Source organism: Salmo trutta, chromosome 33, assembly GCF_901001165.1.
Source record: "Salmo trutta chromosome 33, fSalTru1.1, whole genome shotgun sequence".
Lineage (NCBI taxonomy): Eukaryota > Metazoa > Chordata > Actinopteri > Salmoniformes > Salmonidae > Salmo > Salmo trutta.
Genome location: NC_042989.1, coordinates 39,563,665 through 39,582,385, shown reverse-complemented (window position 1 = coordinate 39,582,385; position 18,721 = coordinate 39,563,665). Strand labels below are relative to the sequence as shown.

General features: G+C 46.7%; 1 protein-coding gene across 2 annotated transcripts in view; it reads right to left on the bottom strand.

Moving 5' to 3' along the window:
* Positions 1-18,064, bottom strand: part of map4k5 (mitogen-activated protein kinase kinase kinase kinase 5) — a 91,703-nt gene extending 73,639 nt beyond the window's left edge. The window contains exons 1-3 of one of the 2 annotated variants that reach the window (XM_029730913.1): positions 17,721-18,064; positions 16,530-16,818; positions 7,653-7,710 (exon numbers count right to left, since the gene is read on the bottom strand). In XM_029730913.1, the coding sequence (XP_029586773.1) occupies positions 7,653-7,710; positions 16,530-16,637 (166 nt within the window). In that variant the 5' untranslated portion in view covers positions 16,638-16,818; positions 17,721-18,064. The remainder of the gene's footprint in view (positions 1-7,652; positions 7,711-16,529; positions 16,819-17,720) is intronic. The other variant, XM_029730914.1, reaches the window with a different exon arrangement.
* Between the last annotated feature and the right edge of the window lie 657 nt (positions 18,065-18,721).

The following is an 18,721-nucleotide window of genomic DNA, read 5'->3' as shown; positions in this document are numbered from 1 at the left end:
CCACTAACATCTAAACTGGGTATCGGTTGAGTTGTGTGGATTTATGCATCCCTTTATTTATTTATATATTATAATATATAATTATATATATTTTCCCACCCGCTTTCGGTAAAAGGAAGTAGGAGTCTAAAACTACGCTGCAGCGACACCATCTGCTCTCAATTCAGCAGCAGTGAGACGGCGTGTGAGACAGAGGTTGCATCTCAACTGGCTTCCGGGTTTAGCGGGCAGGTGTTAAAGAAGCACGGTTTGGCGGGTCATGTTTTAGGGGACGCGTGACTCAACCGTCGCCTCTCCCGAGCCCGTTGGAGAGTTGCGGCGATAAGACAAGACCGTAAAAGGGATATCACGAAATTGGGGAGAAAAAGGAGATAAAAAAATAAACTGCTAAAATAATATACTAATAAAATAATATATACTTCACATGACTGGGAATACAGATACAAATATTTTGGTTCCAGATCCTTTAAAAAAAAGTAGGGGCGTGGATCAGAAAACCAGTCAGCCTGACATCTCCTTTGCATAGAATTGATAAGGCTTGTACACAGTGTCACTCTTACTGTGACAGGCAATCACTATTTACTGCTGCAGAAGTGATGCTTTGCCTTCATTGTTCGATTCGGTCAGGGGAGAGGACAGGTCTAGCCTGGTCAAGATCTGTTTGCTGCTCATTGTCAAACAAGTGACAAGAGAGTTGGCATGATAGCACAAACAGACTAGCACTAAGGCTGTAAGAGGACAGGTCCACAGACAGGGTGGGTTTGAAGATAGGGAAAGATCAAGAGCTGGGCCAGTATTAAGTGTTTCAGAGAAGAAGAAGCTCCCCTCCTGTCCATATAATCGTATTCATAACCCCTCCTATGCTTTATGGATACAGCCCTGACGTTCCAGTGAGGAATACATTTTCAATATAAGAGGACTAGTGTGCATGACTCAAGAGAGTCTGAGTTAGCAGCCATGTCTACTGAAGTGAAGACATCCTCCTGTGGGCTCTGTGACAGAAACACAGACAACCGGATGTCTGTGGCAAATAGCTGCCTCACAAATGGCACACTATTCAGAGCCCTGGTTAAAACCATTTAAAAACGTAAAAGTACCTTTCTCAGAGCTGTGAGAGCAGGGTAAAGCTGCATGTGGTGTGAATGGCCCATCAGCGTTAGCGAGCTAGAGAAACAAACAAGCTTTATAAATAGCTCTCATTACTGAGAATCACCTGGCGAAGCTCAATTTAACGCTAGCTTTAAATCCTCTTAGCAGTACTGTACTGCTCTCGTCTCTACCGCCACTAGACAGACACACACACAGACTAAATCTGTACTACACTAGTCCATCCTCAAGACAAGAGGGGCTTTCACAGTTCAGTGTTTTTACTGGCAGTAACTGAGGAAGTCTAAAGAAACCAGTAACCTCATACATAAGAACTGCTAGAAATAGGCTACTGTAGTAGTACCATTCACATAAAGCACTTCTGAGATTGCTTCATTTAGAGAGGTGAGTCCATAGGCCTTACGTAAGAGCCTAATGTCACTACAACACCCGTTCTTATTGCCCAGTACCGTAAATGTCTTGTTTTAATAGTGCAGAGATGACCTGTAGACACTGCCATTACAGATTTAGAGCAAATAAGAGGCCAGGGAACCATAAACATTTGAGCAAGAGGCCCATTTCAGTGAGTTATTGGAGGCGCCGAAGAGCACAACAAGGTCTTCCTCCCATATGGCACCCTACTCTCTAATAGAGGGACAACTACCCATAGGGCACTGGTAAACAAAAAAACAGTACCACATCTATAGGGAATAGGGAGTCATTTGAGACGCAGAAACGGAGAGCGACCAACAAGTAAAGCGACCCACAATGTTCTCATGTTGCTGGAAGCCACAAAGACAGGTCACTTCCTGTCAGAATTTGCACTTCCCTATGAGATAAAAAAAAGTTGTGGGTCTGAAAACGGCACCCTAGTACCTATGGGGGCTCTGGTCAAATGTAGTGCACTATATAGGGAATAGGGTGCATCTTGGATGCAGAGTCTTGGACGCAGACACCAGCTCTGCCTCCGCACCAACCACACGACTTTAAGAGTATGAGACATGTTGTTTTTCTCACACCTCTAGTCAGTGTAGTAGTGGAAGAGGTGAAAATTGGAGGAACACAAATAATACATCATAAAAAAAAAAAAAAAAATTAAAAACTTGTATAGCGCTTTCAAAGAATCTCAAAGCGCATAAAAAAACAACAACATTGAAATGCTGGAGATTGAAAGCCTCAAGTCGGCTTCAGATGAAGTTTCACCGATATTCAATAAAAAAAGGATGAAAGAATATAGAATATACGATTCCCTTGGTTACTGACAATCTCATGATGTGTCACTATGGTCACCATGTAAGAAAACACTTGGCATTATTTATTGGACAATTGTGCTTTTGGATGGCAATTTGAAAAATGACACTAATTACACCACTGTAAAACAGTAATATCGGGAGATATATCAGTATCGGTAAAGTTTTGTATATAGGTTAAAAACTTTTTTTTTTTTTTAAAGAGCACAGTTTGAAAGATATGGCAAATAGAAATCAAACCGGATGGACATCAGAAATAGATGGGAGAGGTCGAGGGTCGAGGAAGGACAGGAGAAAAATGAACAAAATAGAACTATTGAAAAATAGACTGTGTCCATGAAATGTATTTAGTATGTATGAGCTGAAAATACAGGCCTCAGTGCAGCTGTTCACTAGTTTACTCCAATTGGGGGAGGGGTTGGAGGGTAATTAAGAACTTTTTTTTAAAAGACGTGAATATATTTATATGTGTATGTACAGTTGAAGTCGGAAGTTTACATACACTTAGGTTGGAGTCATTAAATCTTGTTTTTCAACCACTCCACAAATTTCTTGTTAACAAACTATAGTTTTGGCAAGTCGGTTAGGACATCTACTTTGTGCATGACACAAGTAATTTTTACAACAATTGTTTACAGACACATTATTTCACTTTTATAATTCACTGTATCACAATTCCAATGGGTCAGAAGTTTACATACACTAAGTTCACTGTGCCTTTAAACAGCTTGGAAAATTCCAGAAAATGATGTCATGGCTTTAGAAGCTTCTGATAGGCTAATTGACATCATTTGAGTCAATTGGAGGTGTACCTGTGGATGTATTTCAAGGCCTACCTTCAAACTCAGTGCCTCTTTGCTTGACATCATGGGAAAATCAAAAGAAATCAGCCAAGACATCAGAAAAAAATTGTAGGCCTCCACAAGTCTGGTTCATCGTTGGGAGCAATTTCCAAACACCTGAAGGTACCACGTTCATCTGTACAAACAATAGTACGCAAGTATAAACACCATGGGACCACGCAGCCATCACACCGCTCAGGAAGGAGACGCGTTCTGTCTCCTAGAGATGAACGTACTTTGGTGCGAAAAGTGCAAATCAATCCCAGAACAACAGCAAAGGAAACAGGTACAAAAGTATCTATATCTACAGAAAAATGAGTCCTATATCGACAAAACCTGAAAGGCCGCTCAGCAAGGAAGAAGCCACTGCTCCAAAACCACCATAAAAAGACAGACTACGGTTTGCAACTGCACATGGGGACAAAGCTCGTACTTTTTGGAGAAATGTCTTCTGGTCTGATGAAACAAAAATAGAACTGTTTGGCCATAATGACCATCGTTATGTTTGGAGGAAAAAGGGGGAGGCTTGCAAGCCGAAGAACACCATCCTAACCGTGAAGCACGGGGGTGGCAGCATCATGTTGTGGGGGTGCTTTGCTGAAGGAGGGACTGGTGTACTTCACAAAATAGATGGCATCATGAGGATGGAAAATTATGTGGATATATTTATTTATTTCAACTTTATTTAACCAGGTAGGCAAGTTGAGAACAAGTTCTCATTTACAATTGCGACCTGACCAAGATAAAGCAAAGCAGTTTGACACATACAACAACACAGAGTTACACATGGAGTAAACAAAACATACAGTCAATAATACAGTAGAAAAATAAGTCTATATACAATGTGAGCAAATGAGGTGAGATAAGGGAGGTAAAGGCAAAAAAGGCCATGGTGGCAAAGTAAATACAATATAGCAAGTAAAACACTGGAATGGTAGATTTGTAGTGGAAGAAAGTGCAAAGTAGAAATAGAAATAATGGGGTGCAAAGGAGCAAAATAAATAAATATATACAGTAGGGGAAGAGGTAGTTGTTTGGGCTAAATTATAGATGGGCTATGTACAGGTGCAGTGATCTGCGAGCTGCTCTGACAGCTGGTGCTTAAAGCTAGTGAGGGAGATAAGTGTTTCCAGTTTCAGAGATTTTTGTAGTTCGTTCCAGTCATTGGCAGCAGAGAACTGGAAGGAGAGGCGGCCGAAGGAGGAATTGGCTTTGGGGGTGACCAGTGAGATATACCTGCTGGAGCGCGTGCTACAGGTGGGTGCTGCTATGGTGACCAGCGAGCTGAGATAAGGGGGGACTTTACCTAGCAGGGTCTAGTATATGGGGCTGTGGTGGGTAGTATATGGGGCTGTGGTGGGTAGTATATGGGGCAGTGGTGGGTAGTATATGGGGCTGTGGTGGGTAGTATATGGGGCTGTGGTGGGTAGTATATGGGGCAGTGGTGGGTAGTATATGGGGCTGTGGTGGGTAGTATATGGGGCTGTGGTGGGTAGTATATGGGGCTGTGGTGGGTAGTATATGGGGCTGTGGTGGGTAGTATATGGGGCTGTGGTGGGTAGTATATGGGGCTGTGGTGGGTAGTATATGGGGCTGTGGTGGGTAGTATATGGGGCAGTGGTGGGTAGTATATGGGGCAGTGGTGGGTAGTATATGGGGCAGTGGTGGGTAGTATATGGGGCAGTGGTGGGTAGTATATGGGGCAGTGGTGGGTAGTATATGGGGCAGTGGTGGGTAGTATATGGGGGCAGTGGTGGGTAGTATATGGGGCTGTGGTTGGGTAGTATATGGGGCTGTGGTGGGTAGTATATGGGGCTGTGGTGGGTAGTATATGGGGCTGTGGTGGGTAGTATATGGGGCTGTGGTGGGTAGTATATGGGGCTGTGGTGGGTAGTATATGGGGCTGTGGTGGGTAGTATATGGGGCTGTGGTGGGTAGTATATGGGGCTGTGGTGGGTAGTATATGGGGCTGTGGTGGGTAGTGTATGGGGCTGTGGTGGGTAGTGTATGGGGCTGTGGTGGGTAGTGTATGGGGCTGTGGTGGGTAGTATATGGGGCTGTGGTGGGTAGTATATGGGGCTGTGGTGGGTAGTATATGGGGCTGTGGTGGGTAGTATATGGGGCTGTGGTGGGTAGTATATGGGGCTGTGGTGGGTAGTATATGGGGCTGTGGTGGGTAGTATATGGGGCTGTGGTGGGTAGTATATGGGGCAGTGGTGGGTAGTATATGGGGCAGTGGTGGGTAGTATATGGGGCAGTGGTGGGTAGTATATGGGGCAGTGGTGGGTAGTATATGGGGCAGTGGTGGGTAGTATATGGGGCTGTGGTGGGTAGTATATGGGGCAGTGGTGGGTAGTATATGGGGCTGTGGTGGGTAGTATATGGGGCTGTGGTGGGTAGTATATGGGGCTGTGGTGGGTAGTATATGGGGCTGTGGTGGGTAGTATATGGGGATGTGGTGGGTAGTATATGGGGCAGTGGTGGGTAGTATATGGGGCTGTGGTGGGTAGTATATGGGGCTGTGGTGGGTAGTATATGGGGCAGTGGTGGGTAGTATATGGGGCTGTGGTGGGTAGTATATGGGGCTGTGGTGGGTAGTATATGGGGCTGTGGTGGGTAGTATAGGGGCTGTGGTGGGTAGTATATGGGGCTGTGGTGGGTAGTATATGGGGCTGTGGTGGGTAGTATATGGGGCTGTGGTGGGTAGTATATGGGGCTGTGGTGGGTAGTATATGGGGCAGTGGTGGGTAGTATATGGGGCTGTGGTGGGTAGTATATGGGGCTGTGGTGGGTAGTATATGGGGCTGTGGTGGGTAGTATATGGGGCTGTGGTGGGTAGTATATGGGGCAGTGGTGGGTAGTATATGGGGCAGTGGTGGGTAGTATATGGGGCTGTGGTGGGTAGTATATGGGGCTGTGGTGGGTAGTATATGGGGCTGTGGTGGGTAGTATATGGGGCTGTGGTGGGTAGTATATGGGGCTTTGGTGACAAAACGGATGGCACTGTGATAGACTGCATCCAATTTATTGAGTAGGGTATTGGAGGCTATTTTGTGAATGACATCGCCAAAGAAACATCTCAAGACATCAGTCAGGAAGTTAAAGCTTGGTTGCAAATGGGTCTTTCAAATGGACAATGACCCCAAGCATACCTCCAAAGTTGTGGCAAAATGGCTTAAGGACAACCAAGTCAAGGTATTGGAGTGGCCATCACAAAGCCCTGACCTCAATCCTATAGAAAATTTGTGGGCAGAACTGAAAAAGTGTGCGCGAGCAAGGAGGCCTACAAACCCGACTCAGTTACACCAGCTCTGTCAGGAGGAATGGGCCTATATTCACCCAACTTATTGTGGGAAGCTTGTGGAAGGCTACCCGAATTTGTTTGAACCAAGTTAAACAATTTAAAGGCAATGTTACCGAATACTAATTGAGTGTATGTAAACTTCTGACCCACTGGGAATGTGATGAAAGAAATAAAAGCTGAAATAAATCATTCTCTCTACTATTATTCTGACATTTCGCATTCTTAAAATAAAGCAGTGATCCTAACTGACCTAAGACAGGGAATTTTTACTTGGATTAAATATCAAGAATTGTGGAAAAACTGAGTTTAAATGCATTTGGCTAAGGTATATGTAAACTTCTGACTTCAACTGTATGTATGCATGCATGTGCGTACACACACACACCCGGTGAAAAGGTTTAGAACACCTAATCATTCAAGGATTTTTCTTTATTTTTACTATTTTCTACATTGTAGAATAACAGTGAAGACATCAAAACTATGAAATAACACATATGGAATCATGTAGTAACCAAAAAAGTGTTAAACATATAAAAATATATTTTATATTTGAGAGTCTTGAAATAGCCACCCCTTTGCCTTGACAGCTTCGCACATTCTTGGCATTCTCTCAACCAGCTTCATAAGGTACCTGGAATGTATTTAAATTATCAAGTGTGCCGCCTTAAAAAGTTAACTTGGGGTATTTCTTTCCTTCTTAATAATTTTTATTTATTTAACTAGGCAAGTCAGTTAAGTTGTATCTAAGAAGGTAAACTAAACTATTTACTGTCATATTTATACAGGATATAGTTGTTTTTTGGTGGATATTCCCGAGTGGCGCAGAGGTCTAAGGCACTGCATGTCAGTGCTCAAGGTGTCACTACAGACCCTGGTTCGATTCCAGGCTGTATCACAACCGGCCGTGATTGGGAGTCCCATAGGGCGGCGCAGCGTCTTCCCGGTTTGGCTGGGGTAGGCCGTCATTGTAATTAAGAATTTGTTCTTAACTGACTTGCCCAGTTAAATAAAGGCTAAATAAATAAAATTAAAAAAATCCTGTAAACCACAAATACATTTTCTTAAATAATGTTAAATATTTTGAGTTTCTTTAAATCCTTCAGAGTTAATTATGGGGTCATTTTCAAGCATACAGTAAGTAGAGAGGAATTGTAGTTATATCCAACTCACCTGGCTCCAGTTTAATAACCTTGACAGCAGCAAGCTCTCCCGTTTGGATGTTTCGAGCCTGAAAAAGAGAGAAAAAGAGTGTTGCCTGGGGCGCCAGTCATTGTTGGGGAGTGGGAAGTGTAAAATAGTCGTACAATATCATGAAACCCGTTTTCAGACACGCCTATATAGGGGGGGGGGGGCAGAATTGAAATTCAAACTGTAAAATTATGTTACTGTATATCCCTATCCATTAGTCACTAGTTAGTTCAGTTCAATGGGGCTGTGGTTCTTCATGCTGGTACTGACCAAACCAGAGACACACCACCAGACAGTCCAGTATTTGGTCATGATTCATTGTTTCCATCTGGGCCGGAGGAAGTAGGTCGCCATCAGCCTCAAATCCAGCTCAAGACGCTAGGCTAGGATATGTCTCCTAAAGGCGTCCTCGTACAGAGCATTCGGAAAGTATTCAGAGCCCTTGACTTTTTCCACATTTTGTTACGTTACAGCCTTATTCTAAAATGGATTCAATCGTATTTTTTGTCAATCCACAATACCTCATAATGATGAAGCAAAAACAGGTTTTTAGAAATTTTTGCAAATTATCACTTTTACGTAAGTATTCAGCCCATTTACTCAGTACTTTGTTGAAGCACCTTTGGCAGCGATTAGCCTCGAATCTTCTTGGGTAAGACGCTACAAGCTTGGCACACCTGTATTTAGGAAGTGTCTCCACTTTCTTCTCTGCAGATCCTCTCAAGCTCTGTCAGGTTGGCTGGGGAGCGTCGCTGCACAGCTATTTTCAGGTCTCTCCAGAGATGTTTGATCAGGTTCATTTCCGGGCTCTGGCTGGGCCACTCAAGGACATTCAGACTTGTCCCAAAGCCACACCTGCGTTGTCTTGGCTGTGTGCTTAGGGCTGTTGTCCTGTTGGAAGGTGAACCTTCGACCCAGTCGGAGGTCCTGAGTGCTCTGGAGAAGGATATCATCAAGGATCTCTGTACATTTTTCGCTTGATCCTGACTAGTCTCCCTGTCCCTGCAGCTGAAAAACATCCCCAAAGCATGATGCTGCCACCAAGATTCACTGTAGGGATGGTGCCAGGTTTCCTCCAGATGTGACGCTTGCATTCAGGTCAAAGAGTTCAATCTTGGTTTCATCAGAACAGAGAATCTTGTTTCTCATGGTCAGAGTCTTGAGGTGCCTTTTGGCAAACTCCAAGCGGGCGGTCTTGTGCCTTTTACAGAGAAGTGGCTTCCGTCTGGCTAATCTTCCATAAAGGCCTGATTGGTGGAGTGCTGCAGAGATGGCAGAACCTTCCAAAAGGACAACCATCTCCACAGAGGAACTCTGGAGCTCTGTCAGAGTGGCCATTGGGTTCTTGGTCACCTCCCTGACCAAGGCCCTTCTCCCCTAATTGCTCAGTTTGGCCGGGCGGCCAGATCTAGGAAGAGTCTTGGTGGTTCCAAACCTCTTCCATTTAAGAATGATGGAGGCCACTGTTCTTGGGGACCTTCAAACGGCGCAGAAATGTTTTGGTACCCTTCCCCAGATCTGTGCCTCGACACAATCCTGTCTCGGAGCTCTACGGACAATACATTCGACCTCATGGCTTGGCATTTGCTCTGACATGCACTGTCAACTGTGGGACCTTATATAGACAGGTGTGTGACTTTCCAAATCATGTCCAATCAATTGAATTTACCACAGGTGGACTCCAATCAAGTTGTAGAAACATCTCAAGGATGATCAATGGAAACAGGATGCACCGGAGCTCAGTTAGGTCTCAAAAAGGGCCTGAATACTTATGTAAACAAGGTTTCATTTGTTTTATAAATGTATGTAAAATTCTGTTTTCGCTTTGTCATTGGGGTATTGTGTGTAGATAGATGAGGGGAAAAAAATATATTTTATAAATTTTAGAATAGGCTGTAACGTAACAAAATGTGTAAAAAGGAAGGGGTCTGAATACTTTGCTCTTAGAAGAACTTGGATAGGCAAATGGAACGTCTGGGCCTGTATACTCCTTAAAGACCTTTGCTTTTTTCCCCTTCTAGTTTTTCAAGCTATATTACTGTCGTTTGTCCCTCTTGAGCCACTGTAGCAACATCATAGCCATTAACACAATTTCACAGCTAGCAATGTTGTTTGGTGCAGTACTTGTCAAGTGAAATGTGAAAACTAGGAGTGCACTGCAAACAGAAGGACCTAGCTGCTACACTCTCCTCTGTCTCGTTGAATGACAGCAAACACTTCATTGAAAAACACTGTCCATAGTTCCCACCCCTACTGTTGACAAATCACCGACAAAGGGGCATAGACGTCGGCTACCGAACACCGACTTGACTCAAGAAAACAATGTGCGCGCAAAGGGCCCAAAAAAACCTGACTAACACCAAAACGAACGAAAACGTCACTAAATTTCTGCGAACTGTTTCGACGGTTCATGCTAGCAGATAGTGCTATGACTGGAAGTCTATAAGTAACGCTAGTTAGCAATGGCTTGCGAAACTACCTCTAACTTCCTTCATACTGGACAGAGACATAAAAATGGTATCCACGACTTCAATCGGACTCGGGGGAAGTCGATAAAGGGTCTCATTGCCAGGGCCTTCCGAGTGGCGCAGTGGTCTAAGGCACTGCATCGCAGTACCAGCTGTGCCACTAGACATTCTGGGTTCGAGACCAGGCCGCGACTGGGAGACCAATGGATCGGCGCACAATTGGCCCAGCGTCGTCCGGGTTAGGGGAGGGTTTGGCCGGCAGGGACTAGCGACTCCTGTGGCAGGCAGGGTGCAGTGCACCCTGACACTGTCGCCAGGTGTATGGGGTTTCCTCCGACACAATGGTGCGGCTGGCTTTCCGGGTTAAGTGGGCAGTGTTGTCAAGATGCAGGGTTGCGTTTCGGAGGACGCCAAGTCCATATGGGAGTTGCAGCGATGAAACAAGACTGTAAGTACCAATTGGATACCACGAAAAAGGGGTTAAAGAAAAAGTATGAATCTCAAAATATCCCTTTAAGATATACAAAACAACAGCACACAAGACATACAGAGACTGGGCAAAGCTGTGATACTGTATGTGCAAAAGGTTTTGTACTTATGTTGAACTTAAGACGGCAGGTAGCCTAGTGGTTAGAGCGTTGGGCCAGTAACCAAAAGGTTGCTAGATCGAATGCCCGAGCGGAGAAGGTAAAAATCTGTCGTTCTGCCCCTAAACAAGGCAGTTGACCCACTGTTCCTAGGCCGTCATTGTAAATAAGAATTTGTTCTTAACTGACTAGTTAAATAAAGGTACAATTAAAAAAGACGTGATAGCCAAATTGATTTCAGGAAGAAAAGCAAAAGTCCTTATTTTACCTTTGCCAAGTCCCGCCACCCCCCCACACACAGCCAAGTCCCGCCACCCCCCCACCCACAGCCAAGTCCCGCCACCCCCCCACACACAGCCAAGTCCCGCCACCCCCCCACACACACAGCCAAGTCCCGCCACCCCCCCACACACACAGCCAAGTCCCGCCACCCCCCCACACACACAGCCAAGTCCCGCCACCCCCCCCCACACACAGCCAAGTCCCCGCCACCCCCCCACACACACAGCCAAGTCCCGCCACCCCCCCACACACACAGCCAAGTCCCGCCACCCCCCCCCACACACACAGCCAAGTCCCGCCACCCCCCCACACACACAGCCAAGTCCCGCCACCCCCCCCACACACACAGCCAAGTCCCGCAACCCCCACAGCCAAGTCCCGCCACCCCCACACACACAGCCAAGTCCCGCCACCCCCACACACACAGCCAAGTCCCGCCACCCCCACACACACAGCCAAGTCCCGCCACCCCCACACACAGCCAAGTCCCGCCCCCCCCCACACACAGCCAAGTCCCGCCCCCCCCCCCCCCACACACAGCCAAGTCCCGCCCCCCCCCCCCCCACACACACAGCCAAGTCCCGCCACCCCCCCCACACACACAGCCAAGTCCCGCCACCCCCCCACACACACAGCCAAGTCCCGCCCCCCCCCCACACACACAGCCAAGTCCCGCCCCCCCCCCACACACACAGCCAAGTCCCGCCCCCCCCCCACACACACAGCCAAGTCCCGCCCCCCCCCACACACACAGCCAAGTCCCGCCCCCCCCACACCACACAGCCAAGTCCCGCCCCCCCACACACACACACAGCCAAGTCCCGCCCCCCCCCACAGCCAAGTCCCCCCCCCCCCCACAGCCAGTCCCCCCCCCCCCCCCCACAGCCAAGTCCCGCCCCCCCCCCACAGCCAAGTCCCGCCCCCCCCACACACACAGCCAAGTCCCCGCCCCCCCACACACACAGCCAAGTCTCGCCCCCCCACACACACAGCCAAGTCTCGCCCCCCCACACACACAGCCAAGTCTCGCCCCCCCACACACACAGCCAAGTCTCGCCCCCCCCACACACACAGCCAAGTCTCGCCCCCCCCACACACACAGCCAAGTCTCGCCCCCCCACACACACAGCCAAGTCTCGCCACACACACAGCCAAGTCTCGCCACCCCCACACACACAGCCAAGTCTCGCCACCCCCACACACACAGCCAAGTCTCGCCACCCCCACAGCCAAGTCTCGCCACCCCCACAGCCAAGTCTCGCCACCCCCCACAGCCAAGTCCCGCCACCCCCACACACACACAGCCAAGTCCCGCCACCCCCCCCACACCACAGCCAAGTCCCGCCCCCCCCCCACACACACACACAGCCAAGTCCCGCCCCCCCCACAGCCAAGTCCCGCCCCCCCCCACACACACACACAGCCAAGTCCCGCCCCCCCCACAGCCAAGTCCCGCCCCCCCCACACACACAGCCCAAGTCCCGCCCCCCCCACACACACAGCCAAGTCCCGCCCCCCCCACACACACAGCCAAGTCTCGCCCCCCCCCACACACACAGCCAAGTCTCGCCCCCCCACACACACACAGCCAAGTCTCGCCCCCCCCACACACACAGCCAAGTCTCGCCCCCCCCCACCACACAGCCAAGTCTCGCCCCCACACACACAGCCAAGTCTCGCCCCCCCACACACACAGCCAAGTCTCGTCACACACACAGCCAAGTCTCGCCACACACACAGCCAAGTCTCGCCACACACACAGCCAAGTCTCGCCACCCCCACACACACAGCCAAGTCTCGCCACCCCCACACACACAGCCAAGTCTCGCCACCCCCACACACACAGCCAAGTTTCGCCACCCCCACAGCCAAGTCTCGCCACCCCCACAGCCAAGTCTCGCCACCCCCACAGCCAAGTCTCGCCACCCCCACACACACAGCCAAGTCTCGCCACCCCCACACACACAGCCAAGTCTCGCCACCCCCACACACACAGCCAAGTCTCGCCACCCCCACAGCCAAGTCTCGTCACCCCCACAGCCAAGTCCCGCCACCCCCACACACACACAGCCAAGTCCCGCCACCCCCCCACACACACAGCCAAGTCCCGCCCCCCCCCCACACACACACACAGCCAAGTCCCGCCCCCCCACAGCCAAGTCCCGCCCCCCCCCCACAGCCAAGTCCCGCCCCCCCCCCACACACAGCCAAGTCCCGCCCCCCCCCACACACAGCCAAGTCCCGCCCCCCCACACACACAGCCAAGTCCCGCCCCCCCCACACACACAGCCAAGTCCCGCCCCCCCACACACACAGCCAAGTCCCGCCCCCCCACACACACAGCCAAGTCCCGCCCCCCCCACACACACAGCCAAGTCTCGCCCCCCCCACACACACAGCCAAGTCTCGCCCCCCCCACACACACAGCCAAGTCTCGCCACACACACAGCCAAGTCTCGCCACACACACAGCCAAGTCTCGCCACCCCCACACACACAGCCAAGTCTCGCCACCCCCACAGCCAAGTCTCGCCACACACACAGCCAAGTCTCGCCACCCCCACACACACAGCCAAGTCTCGCCACCCCCACACACACAGCCAAGTCTCGCCACCCCCACACACACAGCCAAGTCTCGCCACCCCCACACACACAGCCAAGTCTCGCCACCCCCACACACACAGCCAAGTCTCGCCACCCCCACACACACAGCCAAGTCTCGCCACCCCCACACACACAGCCAAGTCTCGCCACCCCCACACACACAGCCAAGTCTCGCCACCCCCACACACACAGCCAAGTCCCGCCACCCCCACACACAGCCTAACTACCTTCCTGTTCAAAGCGGTGTTACATTTCTCAAATTAAGTTTGCACACTACAACAAAATCAGTCCAGGATAAAATCTGAATGAGCAAAATATTGTCGATTTAATCTTCAGTACTGATTCCCCAGTTATAGACTTGGGACAATAAACAGACAGATGAAAGTCCAGGGATAGAACTGAAAGATTTTGGGCACTGGCAAGCCTGGCTAGTAGACCACAATTTTCACTACATCAGTTATAAAAACCTGTGCCATGAGATATCTTAAAAAATACCCAATTTTACTTTCTGGCAGGCAAGTTGGGAACATTTTCTACAAGCCTGGTCTGATAAGTACTAGCTTCGGGCTAGCTTAAAATGTCCATCCCTGGATGAAACACACTCTTCATCAAAAGAGAGATGAGCCAAGTAACAAAACAACCAATCAAACTCAACCCTCATGGGTTTACTTCCTGGTCCTCTCAATTTGACAAATATCTCCAACACATCTGTGCCTTACAGCAGACCAACGTCATTGTTTTAGGGGAGGACTTGTCAAATTTGAAGTATTTCCCGCTGTCAGTAAGGCAAAGAACACTCCCATTCTGGGCACATGTTTAGACAAGGACCTGATCGTATTTCACTCTGCCTGCCGTAGTCCTGGTCTGCATATCAAATAGCACCCTACTCCCTATTTAGCCCTATGTGCCCTGGTCAGAAATAGTGCACTAAATAGGGAATAGGGTGCCATTTGGAACTTGGCTTGCGCGTTCATGGCTCTCTCTGGGAAAATACCAGGCACTGCATTCCACCAGTGGCCTGCCTCGGCTGTGGGGGCTCTGTGTCTTAAATGCAACTGTCTGCACAATTGTGATTTTGAACTTGGGAACAGACAGGAAAATGTCTAGATTGGAAGGCTCAAATCCAATCCAATAAATTGTCCCTTTGTTAAGTAAATAGACACTCTCTCTCTCTCTCCTCAAAGCTTTGCCAGGAAAATGGGAACTGGTGCTGGATCGCTCCTAGCTTTCCCTACCAATCCATCTAACTTCTACTTTAACCACATGCTCCATCAAACAAAAACAGAGGTGGGGGGGGGGGGGGGGGGGGGTTGCAGTACAATGCTTTATTACATGGGGTATTTCCCAAATGGCACCCTATTCCCTATATAGTGCACTACTTTAGACCAGGACCCATAGCGCTCTGGTCAAAAATAGTGCACTATAAAGGGAATATAGTGCCATTTGGGAAATAACCATGGGTTACTACAGGGTTACAGATGCATCCTATAATAAATAGTCTGGTGGTCCATACTGGGGAAACTAAATAGAACACAGGGTTACTATGAAAAATGACCTGACAATGTTCAGGTTTTTCATGGCAGTGAATAACATCAGAAAGCCATTGGGTTGCCCAAATGATTCCTCCTTCCCAGTTATAAATCAGTGTACTGTGTATATCCTTGTTATCGTAGAATGATTCTGGTTCTGACTGTACATCCAAGTATGTGGAACTGCTTAGCAATGTTCTGACAACATCATCAAAACATATGAAAGACCTTCAGAGTAAAGATATTGATTCAATCCATCTGTGTAGCTACCATCTGATATAAAAAAAAAATAAAAATAGGTTAGACGTAGAACTTCTATTCAATGTCGTTGCTACATCACGTGTGGAATTTTCCTTGTTGCACATAAAAGACAACAACAAAAACAGGAAATCAGCTCCAAGTGATTTTTTTTAATTTAAGAAATCTGTTCCATGTATTCCCACTCATAGTAGAGACACACGACGTGAAATTGTAAAAATGTAAGCAAGGTTTGAAATGACTGTTTTAGTCAAACATATCTGTTTGGGCTTCTTGCGGTCAATTTGCAGTCTATAAATTATTTGTAATTATGTTCCGCCCCCCCCGTCACCCTCCAACTATCCGCTCAAGAAAAGAAGAAAAAAATGAAGAAAAACAAAAACAGCCGGCGGGTAAATCTAGTTGAAGATCCCTGCGGTAGACTGCTGTGTCCTTCAGCTACTGTATTTGGAACCCAAAACACTAGAGTGATAACATGGTGGGCAGATGCTAAACTCATCAGGAGTAAATGAAAGCCTTTATGGTAGGTGACTCACCACCTCTAAATAAATCCTCGACAAAACTTCACAAGACAGCTCCCGTCAAACAGGAAAAAGTGAATTAAGAAAAATGGATAACTAAGAGCTTGATAACGTACCTAGGTATACGTTTCCTACTGACTTCAGGCTGCAAAAAAAATGTTTAAAAAAGATAACAAAATACTTCACATGCCATGTAGATGAGCATTCACTTTAGTTTCCATTCAAAAACTAAAATGCCCCTGTAACACTACTGGCAAACTGACAACAGCAAAAGGTTCAGTGTTTGCATCAAGGTGCTAGTAGGCTATACAACATACACACCGTCATCGCAGAACTTTACTAACATCTTGGATATAAAAGCTTTAACACATTGAGAGAGAAATGAACTACAGGCCTGGGGGAGTGAAATCCTACCTTGACAACTTCATGTCAGTAACTCTGGCCAGATTTCAATAGGAATTAGATGGGGAATAGAAGGACTCAAGCACAGGGATCTAGTGCCTCCCAACAGATGTGTGTGTGTTTGTTTAAGTTAGACAAATATCTAAATTCAGAACACCCAAATCTAATACAGACTGTTTATTCAGTTTGATGGTAGCTTAAAAAAATACCTTGTATACGTCTCCATATGTGCCGCTCCCAACTCGTTGAATAAGCTCGAAATCCTGCTGAGGGTTTTTTCTTTGAATTTCTCCACTAGGTCTTGGAAAGATATCCATAGCAGCTAGCTAATTGGCTGGATAGCTTGTCAACACCGAGCTACTTTACATTTAGCTAGCTAGTTAGCTTTGTGCAAATACAAGTCACTATCATTCGAGACGAGTACTTCCAAGTTGTGATAAACTTGCTTCTCTAAAGCTGCAGAAGTGCTGCTTCAAAATCTGGCCTCTGGTCCATTTCCTGCCAATAAGACAGAGAAGAAAAGAAAAGTTAATGAGGAAACCTCTAGCTAATAGCTTGGTGCCTTGAACTGTACACACACACTTAGCATAGCTAAATACTGAACAATTTAAACACTTGCCCACCAATCCCCCCCTTCCCAAAAACACGTAAATATTGGACTATAAATTGTACCTTCCATTATTATACTAATGCTATAATGTTTATTATACTCTGACATTTACTTTATGCTCGTATTCCTATACTTTAGTTGTTGCATTGTTGAGAAGGTACATACAAGTAAACATTTCGTTGGACGGTGTATAGTAAGCTATACTATGTGTATCCTGTACATACTACTAATGAAACTTGAAACTTTAAAAAGGTAGCTACAAACCAGATATCATTTCAGAACACAGACTGCAAAGAATCAACTTTATTTTTCTGGCCAGCCGGTTAGGTTGTGGATAGCAAGCTAGCTAACAGTAACTAACTTGCAAGCGGCTAACGTTAGCTACGAAAAGAAATCAGCAGACAAACAATAGATTATTTCATTGAATTTATATATAACGTTATAGTTAAACAAAATCGCTAACCTTCTGCAACGTTAAGAGTTCATCAAATTAGCTGGTTACTATAGCTACCGGAGCGATATTAAAACCGTTTTTCAAAACGTAACGTTAAGCTAAACTTCTTGTTTTCATCCTCCATTTTCTATCTAATAAAAAGGAACTAACTCAGACATGAGACACCAGACGAGTGAAATTAACTACCATGTAGAAACTAACAAATGTTTCGGCCTTCCACTCCATGACCAGGAATTAGCAGCCTTGCTTAGGAGCTAACGTTACTAGCTTAGCATCCCCAAACTAACATTAGCTAGCTAGCTAACCGTTAGCTAATCCAACGTCTGCTCCACTTACCAATGACTTACTCCACATACGTTTGACATACGAAAGTTATATGTTCAATTCCTTTTCATCCCAAACAAAAACAACAACAAAAAAAGTCACTATTTGTTCCTCAGAGAAAGTGTAAACTTCTGCTGGCTGCTCACTCAGCAACGGCAAACGTATGTTGACTGGAACTCCGCCATCACGTTGTCATGTCATTTCCTCCTGTTGACAGTACGAGCTGCTACTACCTCAGCTGAAATGGACTTTATGTCAGCCATGCGTTCAACTCTAAAGGCTAACTAGATTGCAATAAAAACAACAACTAACATCATTGAATCGATCAAACGAAACAAAAAAATATATATATTGAAAGCATTGTTTTTGTCAAGACGTAATGACTGTCACTCTGATAAATGATGTGCAACTACTGTCACCTAGCGATGCAAGCAGGCAACTGTAACAAAGAAGATTTAACAGTATAAAACTATAGAAATTCCTGTAGAAATTACAACTAAAATTAGAGATTAATTTGGGATCATCTGTGATATTTAATTGTTGAATTGTATTATTTTTAGAGTGGTAATTACACTTTCTTCTTCAGCTCTCCTCGTCTTGGCAAGAATACTCACATATTTTCATAAATATTTTCCAAACTCATAATTAAAAAGCTCCCAGTTATTACTGTATGAATTGTCATTTATAGTTCTAAGTGTTGAGGTGTCCTCAAATCTTTTTTTTTTTTGACTCTCTGGGGGGGATGTGAAATCAATTGGGGAGGCTGAGGGGGAACAGCTTAATGACCCTATTATAGATGAACACATCATTTATTCTATTGAACACCTTAAACACAATAAGTCTCCTGGGACTGATGGTATATCTGCTGAGTTTTACACAACGTTTTCTCAACAGTTAGCCCCATTTCTGTTAAAGGTCTTTTCTGAAAGCATCCCATGTTTGACTCGAGGTCTGATGACATTAATACCTGAGCGCAAGAAAGACTTGCTTCTCCTCGATAATTGGCGTCCAAT